Source organism: Hemiscyllium ocellatum, chromosome 3 (genome assembly GCF_020745735.1).
Source record: "Hemiscyllium ocellatum isolate sHemOce1 chromosome 3, sHemOce1.pat.X.cur, whole genome shotgun sequence".
Classification (NCBI taxonomy): Eukaryota; Metazoa; Chordata; class Chondrichthyes; order Orectolobiformes; family Hemiscylliidae; genus Hemiscyllium; species Hemiscyllium ocellatum.
The window spans coordinates 78,500,543-78,522,341 of record NC_083403.1 but is presented as its reverse complement, the minus strand read 5'-3'; the positions used below and the strand labels follow the sequence as shown (position 1 = coordinate 78,522,341).

The following is a 21,799-nucleotide window of genomic DNA, read 5'->3' as shown; positions in this document are numbered from 1 at the left end:
TAACTGGTTGTTGGATAAACATATGGATGAACATGGGATAGTGTAGGGTAGGTAGGCTTCAGATTGTTTCCACAGGTCTGCACAACATCAAGGGTCGAAGGACCTGTACTGCGCTGTAATGTTCTATGTTCTATTGTCTTTCAGACCAGACTTGAGGGCGGCAGCTACTGAACTGGTCTTACGTTCTCATTTAGTTTGAGATGATTTTCTCCAGGAAAGCACCTGCAAATGCATTATACCCTTGCTAGGTTTTAAAATATTCATTCATGTAGGCATTGTTGGCCAGACCAGCATTTATTGCAGATCCCTAGTTGTCCTTAAGGTGGTGGTGAGCTGTCGTCTTGAACTGTTTCAGTCCATTTTGTTGTAGGTATACTCAGAATATGTTTAGGAAGATGGATCTGTTCTACAGTCAATGGTTTAATGTTGCAAATCTCTTTTTTTTTTAAAATTTTTCTTTTGGAGGTTTCCAGTCAAATGTTCAAGACGGCTCGGAACAACGTGGCATTCATCAATTTTATTGCTTTTCTCTTGAGTGTGTCTCTAAGATGGTTGCCTGCAATATGTGTGCCTCATAGTGGAAATCACATAATTACACATGATCATAAAGAACATTTGTACTTAATTATACTTCATTCCAAGCAGTTCATTCTTAGTATGTTGTGTGGTGGTGTGATGATATACCTCCTACCAGCATATGGTTGTAGGCAGAGGTGTAATTTGTGTGAAATCTTTTTTAAAAAAGAAAATTTAACCTCCCTTTCAAGGAAACCAGCTCGATTTAGCACTATTAGTGTAGGGAAACATCCTGAATATCCATTTAATCAGAACAAAGTTGAATGAGGAACCAAAGGAGGAGATATTAAAGAGTTATTAAAAGCTTGGCCATTGAGAGAGATTTTTGACAAGTGTCTTAAAGGTGAAGGGGTGCAACAGCTTAGGGATGGAATTTCAGAGTATAATAACCAATTCTGCATATCTAGAGTTAACAAAATCATCCAGCTTAATTGTTGCCACATTCTACCAACAACTGTTCCCAGATGCTAGAAATTGATTTGTGCATCTTTTTAATTGTTAGAGTTTTATGCAATTCACTTGTCCAATAATCTGTGTATATACCTTGTCTTTTCTCACCTATAGCAGTTAATAAACTCGCCCTTATTAACTCAAAAAAGGCTGGTTAAACTGACTCCTCTTAAAACATAAGTACATTTAGACTGGGAGAAGGCATTCATGAGGAAGGGATCCTTTTTAAAATTAACTTATTAACCAGGAAAAGGATAAGTGAAGAATGGGAGCCAGTTCATCCCTCTTCACTCAGGAACTACAATTTGGAGGTAGTCTATCCAGAATCCTAATGAATTAGGTGCCCTTACCCAGAGTCCAATCATAGCATGTTACTCAGAAGGATTGGGGTGATCTTCATTTTCAGGGCTGAGGAGACTACCTTTGTCATTTATTTCTGCTGTGGCCATAACAGGAGCATATCCAGAAGGGAAATGCAGTCATCCTGTCTGTTGTTCCTCTGTTCATGGGTCAAAGTGTGGCGCTGGAAAAGGGCAGCAGGTCAGACAGCATCCGAGGCGTAGGAGAATCGGCACTTTGAGTATTAACCAAATGTGGAGGGTAAAGAGGGCTGAGAGATAAATTGGGGGTTAGGGCTGGATTGGGGTGGGCGGTGCAGGTAGCTGGGAAAGTAATAGTTGGATGCAGGTGGGGAGGGTGGAGTGGATAGGTGGGAAGGAAGATGGGCAGGTAGGACAGGTCAAGTGGACAGTGCCAAGTTGGAGGGTTGGATCTGGGATCAGATGGGGGGAGGGTGATTTGGAAACTAGTGAAGTTGATTGTTGATGCCCTGTGGTTGAAGGGTTCCAAGGTAGAAGATGAGGTGGTCTTCTTCCTGTTGGCGGGTTTCTTTGGTTTGGCGATGGAGGTGGCCTGGGGCTTGCATGTCCTTGGGGGAGTGGGAGTGGGAGGGGGAGTTGAAGTGGTCGGCCACAGAGTGGTGGGGTTTTTTTGTTTTGATGTGTGTGTCCTAGAGATATTCCCTGAAATGCACCATGAGGTGGGGTCCTGTCTCCCTGATATAGAGGGGCCACATTGAGAGCCACGGACACAGTAGTTGAGGTGGGCGAATGTGCATGAAAAGTTCTGCCAGATGTGGAAAGATCCTTTGGGGCCTTGGGTGGCAGTGACGGGAATGTGTAGGCGCAGGTTTTACATCGCATGTGGTGGCAAGGGAAGGTGCTGGGAGTGGAGGGTTAGTTGGTGGGGAGTCATAGAGGGAATGGTCTCTGCAGAATACACGGTAAGGGAATTATATCTTTGGTGGTGGGGTGTGATCGGAGGTGGTGGAAATGGCAGAGGATAATGCGCTGTGTCTGGAGATTAGTGGGATGGAACGTGAAGACTGGGTGCGGTGTGGTTTTATTCTTTTTGAGGTTGGAGAGAGTGAGATTCAAGGGCCAGAGGTGCAGGAAGTGAAGGAGATGCACTAGAGGGCATTGTTGAACACGTGAGAGGGAAATTACGGTCCTTGAAATAGGAGGCCATCTGTGTTGTCCTGGAGGTGGAATCCTGGGAGTAGATAAGTGGTGGAGGAAGATGGATTCGGAGTAAGGGATCATGTTTTTACAGGAGGGTGGGTGGGAGGAGGTGTATTCAAAGTAGCTGTGGGAGTCATTGGGTTTGAAATAGATGTCTGTGTTGAGTCAGTCACCAGAGATAGAGATGGAGAGGTCCAGGAGGGGATGGGAGGTGTCACAGATGGTCTGTGAGAGCTTAAGGTCAAGGTGGAAAGTGTCAGTGAGTTGATGAACTGATCAACCTCCTCTTGAGAGCACAAGGTGGCGCCAGTACAATCATCAATCAGGCGGGGATAAAGCTGGGGTATGGTGCTGTTGTGACTGTGTAAGATGGACTCTTCCACATAGCCTATGAAGAGGCAGGGATAGCTAGGGATGCCTCTGGCTACCCCTTTGGTCTGAAGGAAGTGGGCGGATTCGAAGGAGAAGTTGTTGAGGGCAAGGACCAGTTCCGCCAATCAAATGAGTGTCGGTGAAAGGTACTGGTTGGCAGTGGGAGAGGTAGAAACTGAGGGCTTGGATGCCTCCATCATGGCAGAAGGATGTGTCCATGGCAGAGATGAGGTTTTGGGGGCTGGGGAAACGAACATTAGGGAGGAAGTGGAGAGTGTGTGTGGTGTCCTGAATATATGTGGGGAGTTCCTGGACCAAAGGGGAACAAGACTGTGTCGAGATATGAAGAGGTAAGTTCAGGCAAAGACAATTTGCATCAGATTGCCTAGGGCAGTCAGGTTTTTGGATTTTGGGTAAGAGGTGGAATTGGGCGGTGTGGGGTTGCAGAACTATGAGGTTGGAGGCTGTGGATGGGAGATTCCTTGAGGTGATGAGGTTGTGGATAGTTTGGTGATGGGAGGTGAGGTCATGGTTGAGGGGCGGAGGGGTGCAGTAGGAGGAGGTGTCTGTGACTTTCAGGCATAAGCCCCCCATCAGTAATGTGAATGCTGCCTGACCTGTGCTTTTCCAACACTATACTTTTCACCTCAGACTCCAGCATCTGCAGTCCGCACTTCCTTCTGATCATGAGGAATATGTTTACTGGACTCGAATGCAAAGACATTAATAATAGTTTACTAACTAAAATTGTGAATTTCCAATCTTCATGGCACAACTATTTGAATATTCATAGAATAATAATGCTGGAACAAATGCTCATTATCTTGTTTGCACAATTCACAGTAGATAGAAAGTTTAGTTTTCAATATTGTGGCTGACAAATAAATAATCTACTGCTGCACCAAATTCACGTAATTTGTCGCCAAGTTCAAGTGATACCCCAAAACCGCCTTTATGCTGTTTAGATATGAAGGTAGAATGTGATTTCGATGGATTTTTTTGTCAATTTTGAAAATAGGATGCAAAACAGACAAATACCTTTCAGATTTACCATTGTTATGTCCCATGTCATACTCAGATATTGTGAACATAGTTCAGTCTGGCTGAGGTTGGCTTGAAGGACTCCTCTTCTCAACTCTCCCCTTGCCTGAGGGTGGGCTGACTGTCAGAGTAAACCACCCATCATTTTTCTCTAATGACAGCACAGATCTTTGATGCAGTGCAAGTGTGTGACTTTATCTCATATAAATTAGCAGCTATTGGAATATTTTAATGTTAAGCATTTGTTGCAGTATGCCTACAAAATAATTTTCAATAAACTACTTCATGTATATACCAAACTTTTGTAGTTGAGATTTATCAATAACTGTGAAGCTATTGATATGATTAGCATATGTTAATTATGCAATGGAAAACATTAACAGGACATTGAATGCATATTAATCACCAAAATTAGGTTCTGATAGTCTGAGAAGATCCCAGCATATGATTGCTCAGCAGTGAGAGCAAATCATATCACACTTGCTTCAACTTTAACTAATAATGTAGTGAACAATAGTTTCATAGAGTTGTATATTTCAGAATATTGTATAACCTGTATGATTGTCAATTTTTTTTGTTGTGTTAATAAGCTGTGATGTTGATTTCTTGGAATTATAACAGTAGCTAGAATACGTAATTGGTCTGTTGAAATTCAATCTGTGCGATTAGACAATATAAACAAGTTTGGAGCAACATACCAGTGCAAATGTTCAATAAAGGCAACACATTCATTGCTTTTGAATCCTGGATTCATAATGGTTTATAATTTAGTAGGCATTTTTTAAAAATGCTTACTGGTGTTGGGTGTTATGCTGAATTGAATAAAAGTCCTTTGTGTATTGAAGTTTGTTGTAAAGATCTTTTGGAATTGATCCCAAAAAGAAGGATCAGAGAGCCTTGGACAAATGGCTTGTTTTTTTTTAAACCTTTGTTTAAAGGTAGCTGATAATACAAGGAACGGACTCTGCTAAATGTGAAATAAGGATCATTCAATGTAGAAGGAAAGTATCAATAGTTATTACATCTGTTGCAGTTTGTTGGGCAAAAGAAAATGTGCAACGTTTGGTGTAATGTAGCAAACGAACTCTTGTGAGGGATGTGTTCTTCATGTTGGTATTACATTGTATTTGTCAAATTCAGTGGATGACATTCTACCAGAATAGGAAGTGAGGGCAAGAGGGCCCGGTCTGAAAGAGGGTATTTGGGTACAACCAAATACCCAATATACCTTCAATAACTTAAATTTATATTGCATCATGAATGAAGTAACACCATTCTAAGTGATTAAAGACTTAACAGCGATCTAGGTTTGTTCAATACTTTGCATCAGTTGTACAACAGAGAATGTACAACATGATAGCGCAGTACAGACCCTCTGGCCCTTGATGTTGCGCTGACTTGTGGAACCTGTCTGAAGCCGATCTAACCTACACTATTCTATTCGCATCAAGATGGCTATCCAATGACCATTTAAATGCTCCTAAAGTTTGCGAGTCTACTACTGTTGCAGGCAGTGCATTCCACGCCTATGTTGCTCTGAGTAAAGAAACTACTTCTGAAATCTGATCTATATCTATCACCCCTCAATTTAAAACTGTGTCCCCTCGTGCCAGCCATCGCCATCCGAGGAAAAGGGCTCTCGCTGTCCACCCTATCTTAACCCTCTGATTATCTTATGTCTGAATTAAGTCGCTTCTCAACTGTCTTTTCTTTGATGAAAACAGCCTCAAGTCCCTCAGCCTTACCTCGTAAGACCTTCCCTCCATACCAAGCAACATCCTAGTAAATCTCTGAGCCCTTTTCAAACCTTCCACGAACTTCCTATAATGCAGTGACCAGAACTGTACACAATACTCCAAATGTGGCCGTACCAGAGTTTTCTGCAGCTGCAGCTTGATCTTATGGTTTCAAAACTCAATACTGCAAATGTGTTGCTGGTCAAAGCACAGCAGGCCAGGCAGCATCTCAGGAATAGAGATGCTGCCTGGCCTGCTGTGCTTTGACCAGCAACACATTTGCAGCTGTGATCTCCAGCATCTACAGACCTCATTTTTCACTCAAAACTCAATACCTCTACCAATAAAAGCTAACACACTGTATGCTGCCTTAACAACCCTATCAATTTAGGTGGCAACTTTCAAAGATATATGTACCTGGACACCGGGATCTCTCTGCTCATCTACATTACCAAGAACCTTACCGTTAGTCCAGAGCTCTGTATTCCTGTTACTCCTCCCAAAGTGAATCACCTCTCGCTTTTCCGCATTAAATTCCATTTGTCACCTCTCAGTCCAGCTCTGTAGCTTATCTATGTCCCTCTGTAACCTGCAACATCCTACAGCACTATCCACAACTCCACCGACCACCTTGTCATCCACATATTTACTAACCCATCCTTCCACGCCCTCATCCAGATCATTTACATAAATGACAAACAACAGCAGACCCAAAACAGATCCTTGAGGTACCCCACTAGTAACTGAACTCCAGGGTGAATATGTCCTATCAACCACCACCCTCTGTCATTTTTCAGCCAGCCAATTTCTGATCCAAACCACTAAATCATCCTCCATCCAATGTCTTCATATTTTGTGCAATAACCTACCATGGGGAACCTTCTCAAATGCCTTGCTGAAATCCATATGCACCACACCAGCCGTTTTACCTCATTCACCTGTTTGGACACCTTCTCAAAGAACTCAATAAGATTTGTGAGGCACAACTTATCCTTCACAAAACCATGTTGACTATCCCTAATAAACTTATTCCTCTCTAGATGATTATAAATCCTATCTCTTATAACCTTTTCCAACACTTTACCCACAACTGAATTAAGGCTCACAGATCTATAATTTCCAGGGTTGACTCTACATCCCTTCTTGAACAAGGGAACAGCATTTGCTACCCTCCAATCTTCTGGCAATATTCCTGTAAACAGTGACAATGTAAAGGTCAAAGCCAAAGGCTTGGCAATCTCCTCCCTGGCTTCCCAGAAAATCCTAGGATAAATCCCATCCGGTCTAGGGGACATCTATTTTTACACTTTCTAGAATCGCTAACACCACCTACTTGCGCACCTTAATCCCATCTAGTCTAGTAGCATGTATCTTCGTATTTTCCTTGCCCACATTGTCTTTTTCTAGTGTGAATACTGACAATAAGTATTCATTTAGTGCTTCCCCTTTTTCCTCTGACTCCCACACACAACTTCCCACTGCTATGCTTGATTGGCCCTAATCTTACTCTAGTCATTCTTTTATTCCTGATGTAGAAAGCCTTGGGGTTTTCCTTGATCCTATCTGCCAGTGACTTCTTATGTCCCCTCCTGGCTGCTCTTAGTTCTCTTTTTTGGTCTTTCTTGACTAACCTGTAATTCTCAAGTGCTCTAACTGAGCAATCACATCTCATTCTGATATAAGGCACCTTCTTCCTCTTGAGATTCAACTTCCTTAGGAAACCATGGCTCCCACGTTGGACGACTACTTCCCTACCTGACCGGTACATCCTTAACAAGGACCTGCAGTAGCTAGTCCTTGAATAAGCACCACATTTCAATTGTGCCCATCCCCTGCCCGTTGATAGTTCTATGGTCCCCTCACTGAGACCAGCTTTATGTTCCAAATTTTATTTACAAAATTCAAATTCTAGCAGCTGCCATGTCCCTATAGCATTAACCTCTTCCCTCTGGATTACTATTCTCGTGACATTGTCACAATGTCGTCATCACCCTATATACTGTCCCATCTAGGAATAAAGTGCTCATTGAAAAATGATTTTCAAACTTCTCTCTTGCATCCTTGGATTTGCTTGCACAACATTCTTTTTTTAAATTGGCCAATAAAGACATAAATGTAGCTTTTGAAACCTTTTGATTTTAAAAGGCTTGTCTTGCATTGGAGTTTTGGGAGCATCACCACTCAGGTGTACATAATTCTGAATGTCTCACTGTTGTACTCAATGTAGAATTACCTAGTTGCTGAGGTTTTGAAAGGCTCCACATGAATACAACCATTTCTTTCATTTCTGTTATAAAGGAGGAGCTGAAGTGGCTAATTCTTTCTCGTTGGGTTATGAATTTTGACCTCCTGGGACTTGTGCGTTCTTTTATTGTTTTCAAGATAGCATCAGATCTTGGTGAAAATTTCAGAAAGTAGCAGACCTCTTTCATAGTTATTAGGAAAGCTAAATGATGCTTATAAAACTGTTATCTATCTATCTAGCTATCTATCTAACTATCTATCTATCTAAACTGGAACCAATATAATGACATTTATGAAACTGGTTAGACCACAGCTGGAGTACACAGGAACCTCAATTATCCAAATCAGATCGGCGGGCACTATTTCGTTTGGATAATTGATTATTCAGATAATCAATTTTAGCTTAAATGGGAAAACTACACTGATCTAAAGCTGTGCTCTATCGGAGAATTTGTTTAAATCTAAAATTTTAGTGTGTCTGCCATTTAAGCACACTAATCTTTGCAGTCTGCAAATTACTGGTTAAAACGAGAAGAACTGGACCCTTACAATGAAATCCCAGCATTAAATAAGGTCCCAAACAGCTTCTACAATCGCAAGCCCATTTACAGTATCAGTTTCCAGGAACTCATTCTCGTGATAGAAAGACAGAAGCCCCACCTCGCACGTGCATTTCCGTTCTCGGCTTTTTTTTAATGAACGGCCGGTTAAAGTGCCTGGAATACTGTAAAACACTTAGTTTTGCAAAGGGCTGTGTAGCAACCCTTATCTAAAAAAAATCCTGTCACTGATGCGTGACCTGCTTGTGTTTCTTTGTTTTTGCCAGCATTTTCACATCTTCAGTACAGGTAAATCGAATACACTTACCTTTTTAAAGTAACGTTTTTATGGGACCTTGAAATCCTCTTCGAATAATCAATTATTTGAGTAATTGGTTTATGGATAATGCAGGTTTCTCTGTATTACATCCAGTTTAGGGCACTGCAGTTTAAGATAGAAGTAAGGGTTGTCAAGAAGGTGGAAAGAAAATGTGCTTGAATGGCTTTAGGAATGAGGATTTTAACTGCAAGATTAGGTTGGAGAAGCTTTTTTTCCTGCTGGGAACAAAGGATTTTGAGGGGAGATTTCACAGAATCACAGAAGGGGAGTGTTCAGCCCACTGTTCTTGCACTCAATCATTAGGTGAACACAATTACCTATTATCAATTTTCTTCTTCCCATACTGTTGCACAATATTTTTATCCAAATACACATCCACTGTCCTCCTGCATGCCTCAGTTGAACCTGCCTCTATCACCTTTCCAGACATTGCATTCTATTAATTATTCACAAAGGGAAAAACCCATTTTCTTCACTTTGCCCTTTCTTCAGTTGCAGATCACTTTCAATCAATGTCCATTTTGTTCTTGTTCCTTTTGTAGGCAGGAGATCTATCCAGCCCACTTATGATTTTCTAACTGTCCCAACTAGTTCAGTCAATCCTCATAACCAAAGTTCCTCATCCCTGGAGCCATTCTTCTAAACTACTTTGCACTTTCTCCAATACACTCACATCTTTTCTATAATATGGTGCCCACAATTGCACACAGTACTCCAGCCGAAATCTAACCAGTGTTGTACACTTTAACATCATTAAAAGTCATATAACACCAAGTTGTAATCCAACAGATTTATTTGAAAGTACAAGCTTTCAGAGCGCTGCTCCATCGTCAGGTAGATAGGGGGCAGGTACATAGGACACAGGATTTATAAGTAAAAGATGAAAGTGTCATTCAATGGATGTGATGTATCACATAAACCGAAATGGCTGTTAAGTCTTTAATCACTTAGAATGAGGATGCAGGTTTCGATTGATGAATATGTAAATCCCAGAATTTCTTTCGAGGTAATTTAAGATTTTATCAGCAGATAATAAAGGGTGACCTCTCAGTTCAGATAAAGCATGAAAGGTGTGAAGTTAGAGTCTATCTGTATCCCAATCTGGAGTCAGAATGGTTTTATTTCCAAAGTAGGAATTTATAAAATGTCATATTGGCTGACTGCCTACAGATTGTGTGCTTTTTGTACAAAATAGAATGTACCTGCAAATACGAACCTGCAAATGCAAATTCACCCCGTAGACTTTTGTGTATGTCTGTCTGTGTGAGAGGGAGGGGGAAAGTGTGCGTGTATATATGTGGGAGAGAGGGAGAAAGTGTGTGCACGCGCGTGGATGTGTGCACATAAGAGAGTGCATGTGGAATTGTTAAGTTGAGCATCCTATCCCGTCCTTATGAGGGCATCCTCCAGCACCTTCAGGTGTCTATCACATTCCTCCTCATCTGAACAGATCCTATGTATGTGTAAGGCTTGTCGGTAGGGGATGGCTGTTTTAATATGTTTGGGATGGAAGCTCAAGAGTGCAGCACTGTGAGGTTTATCCACAAGCTTACTGTAGGGTGAGATACTGAGGTGTCCGTCCTTGATGGAGATGCATGTATCCAAGAATGAGATTGACTCTAAAGAGTAGTCCTTGTTAAGTCTGGTGGGATGAAACTTGTTGACGTCACTGTATAATTGTTTCAGTGACTCCTCGCCGTGGATCCGGAGAATGAGAAGGTCATTAATATATCTGCTGTACGTGTTGACTGGCGGTGTTTTCTGTCTGTCTTCCTGCTTTCCCATTAGTGAGGTTAATGTAACTAATCTGTAATTTCTAGCATTATCCTTATAACCTTTCTTGAGAAGGAATGTCATGTTTACAATTTTCCAGTCTTCTGGCACTTCCCAGAGTTTAGGTAGGAATGAGAGATTGTGGTCTTTGCTCCTTCAATTTTCTCTCTAACTTCCTTCAAATTTGAGCTTTGGGTACGAGACCAAAGGTTAGCAATTGGGCTTTCTGGATCTCCAATCAATGGGGTGGAGGTAAATAGTCATGCTGTCAAAGCAATTGGAACTGGTGGAATTATGGAGAGCATGGGAAAAGACTAGATAAAATGAGAAGAATATAGTTAGGTTGCATAAGTTCCAACGGGTAAAAGACAATTAGTGTCTGCCAGGCCAGTTGCATTTGTGGGTCTTGAGAAGTGTGCACTGTGTGGCTGAAGTTGGAGTCTGGAGAGAAAATTAATGTGTTTAAATCAATGACTCCACCTCCAATGGCAGACTGTGATCCAGAGGTGTTAGAACATGGTGTCAGAGTGTTCAGCCTCGATAATTTGGAGGCCAAGTCCATAAACAGCACCATGCTTGTCAACAGGTTAAGTGCTAATCAGGTATATTTAATGGTCTCCATATTGGATGTGTCCACTGGGTTGAGAGGCTGTGATAAGACTGTCTTGGTTGTGCACCTTCCTGGTCAGTGCTGGTGTGTCAGGTTTGTGCAGAGTGGATGTCTTACCTTTGAGAACTACCAACCAATCCAAGTCGAACAGTTCTCCAGTTGTACCCCTGCCACAGCAAGCAGTGACCATTGTCAGTACTGCAGTAGGGCCCAGGGTGCAGAAACACCATAGATCCCTGAGATTCTCATAAGTGGGATATACAGGCCTGGGTTGTTCAAGCAGGCCTTGGTGTGGGTGAGAGTATCATTTTAAAGGATTGTCTTTCCATGGGACTGCCCTTCCCTTTTGAAAGGGCCTTCCATTGGACATAGTGTGTCCAAGTAACTCTCCAAAGGTCTGGCAGATCATCTCTGGTATGCCTGATGATTTGACCACACTCCCTTGGTGCTGTTAGACAGTGACAGTGCTCAATTGCTCTCAGGATGGGAAGTCCATGCTTGACCCTACCCTCCCTTGACTTTGTTGCAGGGAGTCAGGCAAGCAAATGAATTTCCCAATCTGAGCTTTCGTATCCCATTTTACAGCTATCCTGAACTCCTAACCCACTCTACTCAATGTGTGAGTTGGATCTGAGAGAATGGAGTACTGAAAGGCAAGTTGAAAGGAGTAAATAGAGTAGAAAAATTGTGATGATGGATGTGCCACTGGCTGCTTCCAACAAAGCAAATCCTGCAGTTAAGAAGTCAGAAGGAGTGGTCCAAGTGAATTGAGAATTCTGAAGAATTGAGAGGCCTGACCAATCTGGGAGGCTAGGACTGAATGGGACAGGAGCAGAACCTCGTGCCATGCTCCATTCATCAAGGTAGTAAATGGCTGAAGCTGGATTCAAGAAAAGAACTGGTTGCTTTGGGGTCATAGAGGAAAGAAAGACTGAGAACATTTGAAAGAGGAATGGGTTTGATTGAAAAAGATTGGTAAGATGGATCTGGAGGTGTGTTCAGATGCAAGATTTGAGAAATTAGTAACATGATAAATTAGTTACTTATAAAGTGTTAATTGTTGGCAGGTGTCTCACCCAGCATCACTGGGGCAACCTTTGTTAGGGTCATGCTTAAAAGATTCCATTATTTGTGCACCAAATATATCCAGAAGCAGAGTGTTATTCTGTGCCAACCGATCTAAACAAGCATCATCCTCTTCAGACAAGAGAAATGTGCTAAACAAGATATACCCTTTTGCCCCTTTAGTACAGGATGCCACAGAATTTTCAGGAAAATTAGCTGACTACCAAAGCTCTGCGATGACATCGATCATACTTGGGCAGTTTCGGGTGAAGAATCAAGTGAAACAGAGCTATCTCCAAGCCCACCATTTTCTTTGATATATTCCAATTCATGTTCTTGAATTTTTCTTTCACTGCCAACATGGAAGGAATTTAATGCATATTGGGTAGGTGGCAAGCTCTAAAATTGTTCAGACTTTTAGTGAAAACAAAATGACAGGACATTTTGATCAAAGAGCTCCTGTACATTGCTGATGCATGCCACTCGTGCAGGTTTAGCTACAGCCAATCATGCAAACACTTTCCCATAGCTTTAACTTGTTTCTTTTGACTACAAGCATCAAGGTAGCTGTCATTGTAATTAGTTGTATGCCTGACCCCCTGCTTTATGGATACTTGCATATGTGACTTGACATCAACATCGCCTCTCACTCAGGGGGCACTTTCTGACAGGGAAGAAAATGATGTAATTGTCATGTGGTCCAATGAATTCAGCCATGATCACTGTCCACTTGGCAGCAGTGCCAACACACACATACCCAACATAATGATACCTGATAAACATTCCATATTGGCACATGTGATAGAAACTGTGTATTACTGATTAATAACGTCAGCTAACAGCAAAAGTGTGCTATATGGAGCTATACCAATCCAATAGGTTGGAATGTAAGAACTTAGGAATTAGCAGCACGTGTAGGCAATTCATGGCTGATCTTCTCCTGGTCCCAATTTCACTTTCCTACCTGCTTCCATCACCCTTTATCCCTCTTTTCATCAGAAACACATTTACTTCATTCTTGAATCTGGATATGATCCATATCCATAACCTTAAGCAGATGGAAGGATGCTGACAATGATGATTGCAATTGTAAATGTGATTTTATTTGCATTGTTGTATTAATTTGATACATACAAGGCTATTGAGAGTAATTTTTTTTCTTAAATGTTTACAGACATTTCAATATTCTGTCAGTTGGTACACCGATTTCTTTAATGGATTTTCTGTATTTACTAAAGTTTAGAATTTTGACAAACCAAATTATTTAATCCATATAACTATTTGAAGATCTGCATAATAATTCTGAACTGTCACTTTCTGCAAACAACTTTGAAAGTAAAACCGGATGCTGGAAATGTCCAGATGTCAGATAGCATCTGTAAAGAGGAAAGCAAAATTAGTAGCTAAGGTCCTAGCCTTTTATCAGAACTGCTTTTAAACCAAAGGGGAAACAAAAAACAAAAATATTCAAGGTGGAAGCTATGACAGAAAAAAAAATGAAACAATGATGGTGAAAGACAAAAGATAATGATTGGACAAAGTTGGTAATGAAGCATGGGTCCAATAAGGTGTAAATAGTTATAGATTTATACTACCTTTGCCTTGTTCCATATTTTTATTGCTTTCTCCACACATGACGAAATGTTTTGCTTTTATCTTGTCCTTTTCTTGGCTCTTTATTTGTTTAAAATTAGCTTTGTTAGTCCATAAATGTAGGGAAATTTCAGATGATAGCGAGATTTCAGAGATAGCGAACCCAAGTAAACCCAAACATATAAATAGAAAACGGGCTATACCACCAGTGCTTCATCCAGAGGCTCACTGAAGATGTTACCTAGTATGGTGATGAAACGTCTGAAAATGAACCTTCCAGCTCAGCGAGCAAACCTACATCCAAATTTTAGATGATTTTAAATTGTTGATATTTGTTTCATATGAAAATTGAAACATAAAATGCTGAGGATATTCAGCCAGGTAGTATCAGTTAGTGTTTCAGTTTGAAACAAGTTTACATTCAGTAATATTATTCAGCTTCATTTTAGCATGACCTTTCCAATCGTTGAGCAGAAATGATGAGCTTAAAATAAATTTGTTACTCTGTTCAACTACTTCTAATGACATTTTGCTGGCGATGCATATATGTCCCTTTTACATAAAATATTATTTTTGAATTTTTAGTGGGTATTTTTCACATTTAAATTTAAAATCTAAATTTGACTCTGACTTTTATTTGTTAGAAACGTGCCAAAGGCCAGGTACTATTCGACAAGGTGTGTGAGCAGATCAACCTGTTGGAAAGGGATTATTTTGGTCTTGCGTTTCGGGATGCTGCAGATGAAAAGGTAAGATCAAAAGTTTCAATAAAACTATTCAGAGCTTACTTTAAAGTGAAAAGCTGAAATAGGAGAGTTTCTAAATGCAAATATAACGCACACCAGCCAATGATGACAACAAACTACAAAACATCAATTAAAAAACTTGCTATTTGCACCTTTTCCTTTCAATTTATCATTTTGGAACATGATATTGCTGTAATTTGGAAACACATTTTCAGTACACAAAGTTGGAGCAATGAATGTCATTAGAGATTTACAGGGTAAAAAAACTGTATGATAAAGGTAAATCAAGCACATTGTCAGATGCATGACACACATTTTATCATGAAAAACCTAATTTAATATTGATGTGTGATAGAAGTTCTCCATGGAATTATGATCTGTCTTGTACTGTCTTATAATGATTAAAGATTAGGATTACTATCCTAGCGCATCTATTCAGAAAATAACCAGTTTCCATACCACACATGTTACTTAAATGATCCAAAACCTTACTCTACCCTATCTGATGTGTGCTGCTGCGTAATTGCCCAGTGCCATTCACTGGATCAGCAATCTGTTTATTTAGTATGCGTTCTTAAATTATTGGTACGGGTCGTTCTGTTACAACTCGTTTCGTTATCACAAATTCACTAAAGTAATTGGGGAATTGGGGTCACCTTTGAAGCATGTGTTGGCTGTAATGAGATTACATCGCCAACACTTTAAGCACTTAATAAAGCGCGACTTTTCTGTAACGCAGGGTTGCACAAAAACGCAGCCATTACATTATAGTAGAACCATTTGTATTTAGTCTTATTGTTACTACTTGTTGTCTGATTTAGTCTAGTTATTACTTGTAATAACATAGAATGTGGTTATTTTGGAATATAATAATGCCAGACACAAAGGTGTGCTTAAATGAAGCCTATCTTCTGAGTGTTCGACAATTTTCATCTTTTATGATTTAGACATTAAAACTGCAATTATACTCGATTATTTCAGAAGGGGAGTGCATCTCTGGTATTACCCAAAATATATTGTTGCAACCAAGTGAGAAGGAATGAACTGGCTTGCTTTTGTTCAAATTTCTTAGTTGATCACAAGGTTTAGAGTTTAAGATCATCTTGCACAAAGTTATACCTTTCTCCACATAAATATATTTGCCATGACAACTAAACGTACACTATTTCTTCAATCAAAGAAAGAGACATGTTGAACCCAAAGAAAAAACAAATGACAGCGCCAAGGTGGGGTTTGCACAGTGTTAATGTCACTAGATTAGTATCTGTGAACCCTAGGTTAATGTTCTGGGGATATGGGTTTGAATCCCACCAAGGCAGATTGAATTAAAATTTTTGCAATAAAATTTATGGAATTGCAGCCGGTCTCATAGTAACCATATAATCACCATTCATTGTCATAAAAACCCTTCTCATTCACAACTGTCTTTTAGGACAGGAAATCTGTGGTTGACTCTTGACTATCATGTGGGCACTTAGGGATGGGCAGTAAATGCTCCTAGCTAGTGACATCCACAACAAAACACAACACAGTCTTCATGTAGTCACTTGGTCCTCATATACATGTGCACATAGGTACTAAGTTAAAGTGGAATAGTATCAAATATAAAAGGAGATGAACGAATGTACATCCTAGACTCCTTTGATTGTCTTTGAAGCATCAGCTTTTAACCTGAGGTCAGTTTTTTGGCTAGTTTTTTTGGATGCAATCAATTGTAGGGTATAATGCAGGAGTTGAACATTTTGTTTCTTGATGATTGTCTCTGAAGCTATCTATGCGGGAATAGGGGTCTTAATAGGGACTGATTATGGATAGTCAACATGCCTTTGTGCGTGGGAAATCATGTCTCACAAACTTGATAGAGTTTTTCGAAGAAGTAACAAAGAGGATTGATGAGGGCAGAGCGGTAGATGTGATCTATATGGATTTCAGTAAGGCGTTCGACAAGGTTCCCCATGGGAGACTGATCAACAAGGTTAGACCTCATGGAATACAGGGAGAACTCACCATATGGATACAGAACTGGCTCAAAGGTAGAAGGCAGAGGGTGGTGGTGGAGGGTTGTTTTTCAGACTGGAGGCCTGTGACCAGTGGAGTGCCACAAGGATCGGTGCTGGGTTCTCTACTTTTTGTCATTTACATAAATGATTTGGATGCGAGCATAAGAGCTACAGGTTAGTAAACTTGCAGATGACACCAAAATTGGAGGGGGGTGGACAGCGAAGAGAGTTACCTCGGATTACAACAGGATCTTGACCAGATGGGTCAGTGGGCTGAGAAATGGCAGATGATGTTTAATCCAGATAAATGAGAAGTGCTGCATTTTGGGAAAGCAAATCTTAGCAGGACTTATACACTTAATGGTAATATCCTAGGGAGTGTTGCTGAACAAAGAGACCTTGGAGTGCAGGTTCATAGCTCCTTGAAAGTGGAGTCGCAGGCAGATAGGATAGTGAAGAAGGAATTTGGTATACTTTCCTTTATTGGTCAGAGTATTGAGTACAGGAGTTAGGAGGTCACGTTGCGGCTGTACAGGACATTGGTTAGGCCACTGTTGGAATATTGTGTGCAATTCTGGTCTCCTTCCTATTGGAAAGATGTTGCGAAACTTGAAATTGTTCAGAAAAGATTTACAAGGATGTTGCCAGGGATTGGAGGATTTGAGCTATAGGGAGAGGCTGAACAGGCTGGGGCTGTTTTCCCTGGAGCTTCAGAGGCTGAGGGGTGACCTTAAAGAGGTTTACAAAATTATGAGGGGCATGGATAGGATAAATAGACAACGTCTTTTCCCTTGGGGGCGGGGAGTCCAGAATTAGAGGGCATAGGATTAGGGTGAGAGGGGAAAGATAGAAAAGAGACCTAAGGGGCAACTTTGTCATGCAGAGGGTGGTACGTGTATGGAATGAGCTGCCAGAGAATGTGGTGGAGGCTGGTATGATTGCAACATTTAAGAGGCATTTGGATGGGTATATGAATAGGAAGGGTTTGGGGGGATATGGACCGGGTGCTGGTAGGTGGGACTAGATTGGGTTGGGATATCTGGTCGGCATGGTTGGACTGAAGGGTCTGTTTCCATGCTGTGCACCTCTGTGACTCTAAATTTCAGAAAGAAAACAATGGCGACAACATCTTCACTTCGATTGTCGGCCAATGTTCTCCCAGAACCTTTCTTGAAGTACTGGCTCCAGTGTGTATTTCTGAGGTTTGTTGGGTACGTTTGTCTGTCATGGCAGTTTTTTTCCTAAAATTTGCTTGTGGAACGTGAACATTGCTAGCTAGGTCAGTATTTTTGCCCATCCCCAGTTGCCCTTGAGAAGGTGTTGGTGTGCTGCTACAAACCAAGACCTGAAATGCCATGAGGGAGGGAACTCCAGATTTTGACCCAGCAGCAGTGAAGGAATGGCAATATATTTGCAAGTCATTGGTGAGTGGCTTGGAGCAGAATCTTCCAAGTTATTAGCTGTTCTTGTCCTTCTGTATGGAAATAGTAGTGGATTTGGAAGGTGTTGTTTTAAGGATTTTTGGTGAATTTCTGCAGTGCGTCTTGTAGACAGAACATATTTCTGCTATTCAGCATTGGTGGTGGAGTGACTGTTTGTTTGTTTGTTTGTTTGTTTGTTTGTTTGTGCCAAATAAGTGGCTGCTGGTCCTGGACAGTGTCAAGCTGCTTGTGTTTTTGGAATTGTGTAATGACAATTGTGTCAATGTCCAGTAGTTTGCAGACTTTAATGTCTTCCTGAAACTGTGATTGACCTTGGTGAAACATTGAACTATCCTAATAGAAACTTTGACTGAATAGTTGGATCAAGGGATCAAATTTGGGAAAATATTGTGGATCAAAGACTAGAGGCAGGGAAGAGAGGCTGTTATTAATGTGGGAAATAGTAAACAAAGACTGTGACAGGAAGTGGTAGCAAGTACAAATCGAACAGTAACTCCACCAATAAGGCTACTGGTTAGAAATAAAATATTCAAAAACAAGCCACACTGTGGAAAGATGGCATGTAAAGGAAGAAATAACAGAAGTTTGTCAGGAAGGTACAGGGATAACTATGGTAGATTTTAATTTATGTATAGACTAGAAAAATCAGTTGGGTAAAAGTCTCCTAAATGGGTTCAATGTTTTTGGGATAGTTTCTTAGAGCAGCATGTTCTGGAGTGAACTAGAGAGCAGGCAATAGCAGATATGATGTTGTGGTTCTGTTCGCCGAGCTGGGAATTTGTGTTGAAGATGTTTCGTCCCCTGTCTAGGTGACATCCTCACTGCTTGGGACCCTCTTGTGAAGCGCTTCTGTGATGTTTCCTCTGGCATTTATAGTGGTTTGTCTCTGCCGCTTCCGGTTGTCAGTTCCAGCTGTCCGCTGCAGTGGCCGGTATATTGCGTCCAGGTCGATGTGTTTGTTGATAGAGGCATGGCACTCATCCCCAGATTCCCCTCTCTGGTCTGATCTACATGTGATTCCACACCCACTCTTAAGTGCCTTCTGTGCAATTATAGGTAAGTAATTATTGCTGGTTTAGCCAGAGATGCCCACAACCTATGAAGAAATTTCTTGATGAGATTATTTTCAATAAAGATCCAGTGGCAGACAGATGTTTCAGAATACACAGGAAACGTTCTAATGAGAGAGAAAAATTCCAAAGTGCAGATTCACCATCTGTGTTTAACTAAAAAAAAGATACAATCTGACTTGTAGATTGGGCTTCTGGTTTTCCCACTACTCTTGGTGCCCATTTTTCATCGGAAGTGGAAAAATGACTCAGGCAAGAAACTCATTTATGTATCCAGTCTTATGAACTCAACATGAATAGTGCCAGATGCCTTTTCTTCATTCTTAGTTATGGGTTGAAGATAGCTATTGTTGAATCAAGGCAGAAAATTGCAATAATATTTTTGTAACTGGCTTTTTTGTTCAAGTTATGGGCTTAGAGGACTTTGCATCCCTACCTTGAATTAATGTTAAGCAGTTCTTTTATTGGATCCAAGCTTCTCTGTTAGCTGTTCAAAAAAAGCATAGTCGCCAGAAAATAAAATAAGTTAATTTGCAATATGAACCATGTTCACTTGTAAAGTTTGTTATAGTGTTTTGTCACCATGGGTGCTGCTGACTGGCTGGTTTGATTTGGGGGGTGGGAGTATAAATCTGATTTCCTTAAAAACCAAATTAATAAAGAGTGCAGTCATTTATTAGACTCATGCAGAGTCAGATTATTCTATTGAATATTGCAGGATATCTCCTTTGTTTACAAAGTTGTAAGTTATTCATAGCATAAAATAGCATAAAATAGATCAATCAGCCGAACATATATGCCAGTATGAATGCTCGATAGGAGCCTTCTGTTAGCCTCCTTAATGTAGCCCATCATATTCTATTCATGTCTCCCTTGTGTGTTCATCAAGCTTCTTAAATGCATCTAGGCTTGTGGTTTTCAAACTTTTTTATCTCTGTTTTTGCTTCCACATTAAATTCCACACGCTCCTACATTCTGTTAAAATGCAACAGTATTGAGACATGCAACAAATTATTTCATAAATGAAAGAATCTCTCCGTACTGTATTGTGAACTGAATTACTGCCTCTTGTATAGAATCATTAAGGGTACGGAGACATTTTTTAAAAGGAAAATTATGTTTAACTTATTTATTAGAGTTCTTTGAGGAAGTAATGCGCAAGGTAAGTAAAGGGTAATTTGCAGACTCAGTGTTTTGGATTTTCAGAAGGAATTTGATAAGGGGCCACAAAAGTTACTACATAAAACGGGCGGCACGGTGGCAAAACGGGCGGCACGGTGGCACAGTGGTTAGCACTGCTGCCTCACAGCTCCAGAGACCCGGGTTCAACTCCCGACTCAGGCGACTGACTGTGTGGAGTTTGCATGTTCTCCCCGTGTCTGCGTGGGTTTCCTCCGGGTGCTCCGGTTTCCTCCCACAGTCCAAAGATGTGCAGGTCAGGTGAATTGGCCATGCTAAATTGTCCATAGTGTTAGGTAAGGGGTAATGTAGGGGTATGGGTGGGTTTCGCTGCGGCGGGTCGGTGTGGACTTGTTGGGCCGAAGGGCCTGTTTCCACACTGTAAGTCTAATCTAATCTAAAAAAAACTGGGGTTGATGATGTGGTGAGCGGGGAAGTGGGTATGCAACATAGCATGCATAGAGAAATTGGATAGCTAATGGAAAGTAGCAATAAAGAGGTAATTTTCAAATTAGCGATCTGTTACCAGTGGAGAAACACAAGATCCTTTGTTAACCTTAACTATTCATAATCCATAGAAATTATTTAGATGAAGGGACAAAATCTGTGGTAGCTAAAGTTGCTCATGACAGAAAGATGATATGGAAAGTAAGCTGTTCGATGACATAGAATTAAATCTTTTTTTAAACGCTGAGTGGGGAAATGTTTGGCAGATCAGTAGATGTAGTGTACCTGGACTTTCAGAAAACTTTTGATGAAGTCTCACATAGGAGGTTAGTGAGCAAAGATAGGGCGCATGGTATTGGGGACAAAGTACTAACTTGGAATGAAAGTTGGTTGGCTGATAGGAAACAAAGAGTAGTGATAAATGGCTCCATTTCAGAATGGTAGGCAGTGACCAGTGGGGTACCGCAGGGATCAGTGCTGGGACTGCAGCTTTTTACAATATACGTTAATGATATAGAAGATGGTATTAGTAATAACATTAGCAAATTTGCTGATGCTACAAAGCTAGGTGAAATGTGAGGAGGATGTTAGGAGATTACAGGGTGACCTGGACAGGTTAGGTGAGTGGTCAGATGCATGGCAGATGCAGTTTAATGTGGATAAATGTATGGTTATCCACTTTGGTGGCAAGAACAGAAAGGCAGATTACTACCTAAATGGAATCAATTTAGGTAAAGGGGCAGTACAAAGCGATCTGAGTGTTCTTGTGCACCAGTCAATGAAGGTAAGCATGCAAGTACAGCAGGTAGTGAAGAAGGCTAATAGCCTGCTGGCCTTCATAACAAGAGGGATTGAGTATAGAAGCGAAGAGGTTCTTCTGCAGCTGTACAGGGCCCTGGCGAGACCACACCTGGAGTACTATGTGCAGTTCTGGTCTCCAAATTTGAGGAAAGACATTCTGGCTATTGAAGAAGTGCAGCATAGGTTCACGAGGTCAATTCCTGGAATGGCGGGACTACCTTACACTGAAAGACTGGAGCGACTGGCCTTGTATAC

The 21,799-nt window shown here is 40.9% G+C and overlaps 1 protein-coding gene across 14 annotated transcripts in view; it reads left to right on the top strand.

The window, feature by feature from the left end:
• The window catches only part of epb41l2 (erythrocyte membrane protein band 4.1 like 2), a 211,670-nt gene that overhangs the window by 97,367 nt on the left and 92,504 nt on the right, over positions 1-21,799 (top strand). For all 14 annotated transcript variants that reach the window (XM_060851227.1, XM_060851221.1, XM_060851149.1 and 11 more), the window contains one exon: positions 14,504-14,608. In XM_060851227.1, the coding sequence (XP_060707210.1) occupies positions 14,504-14,608 (105 nt within the window). The remainder of the gene's footprint in view (positions 1-14,503; positions 14,609-21,799) is intronic.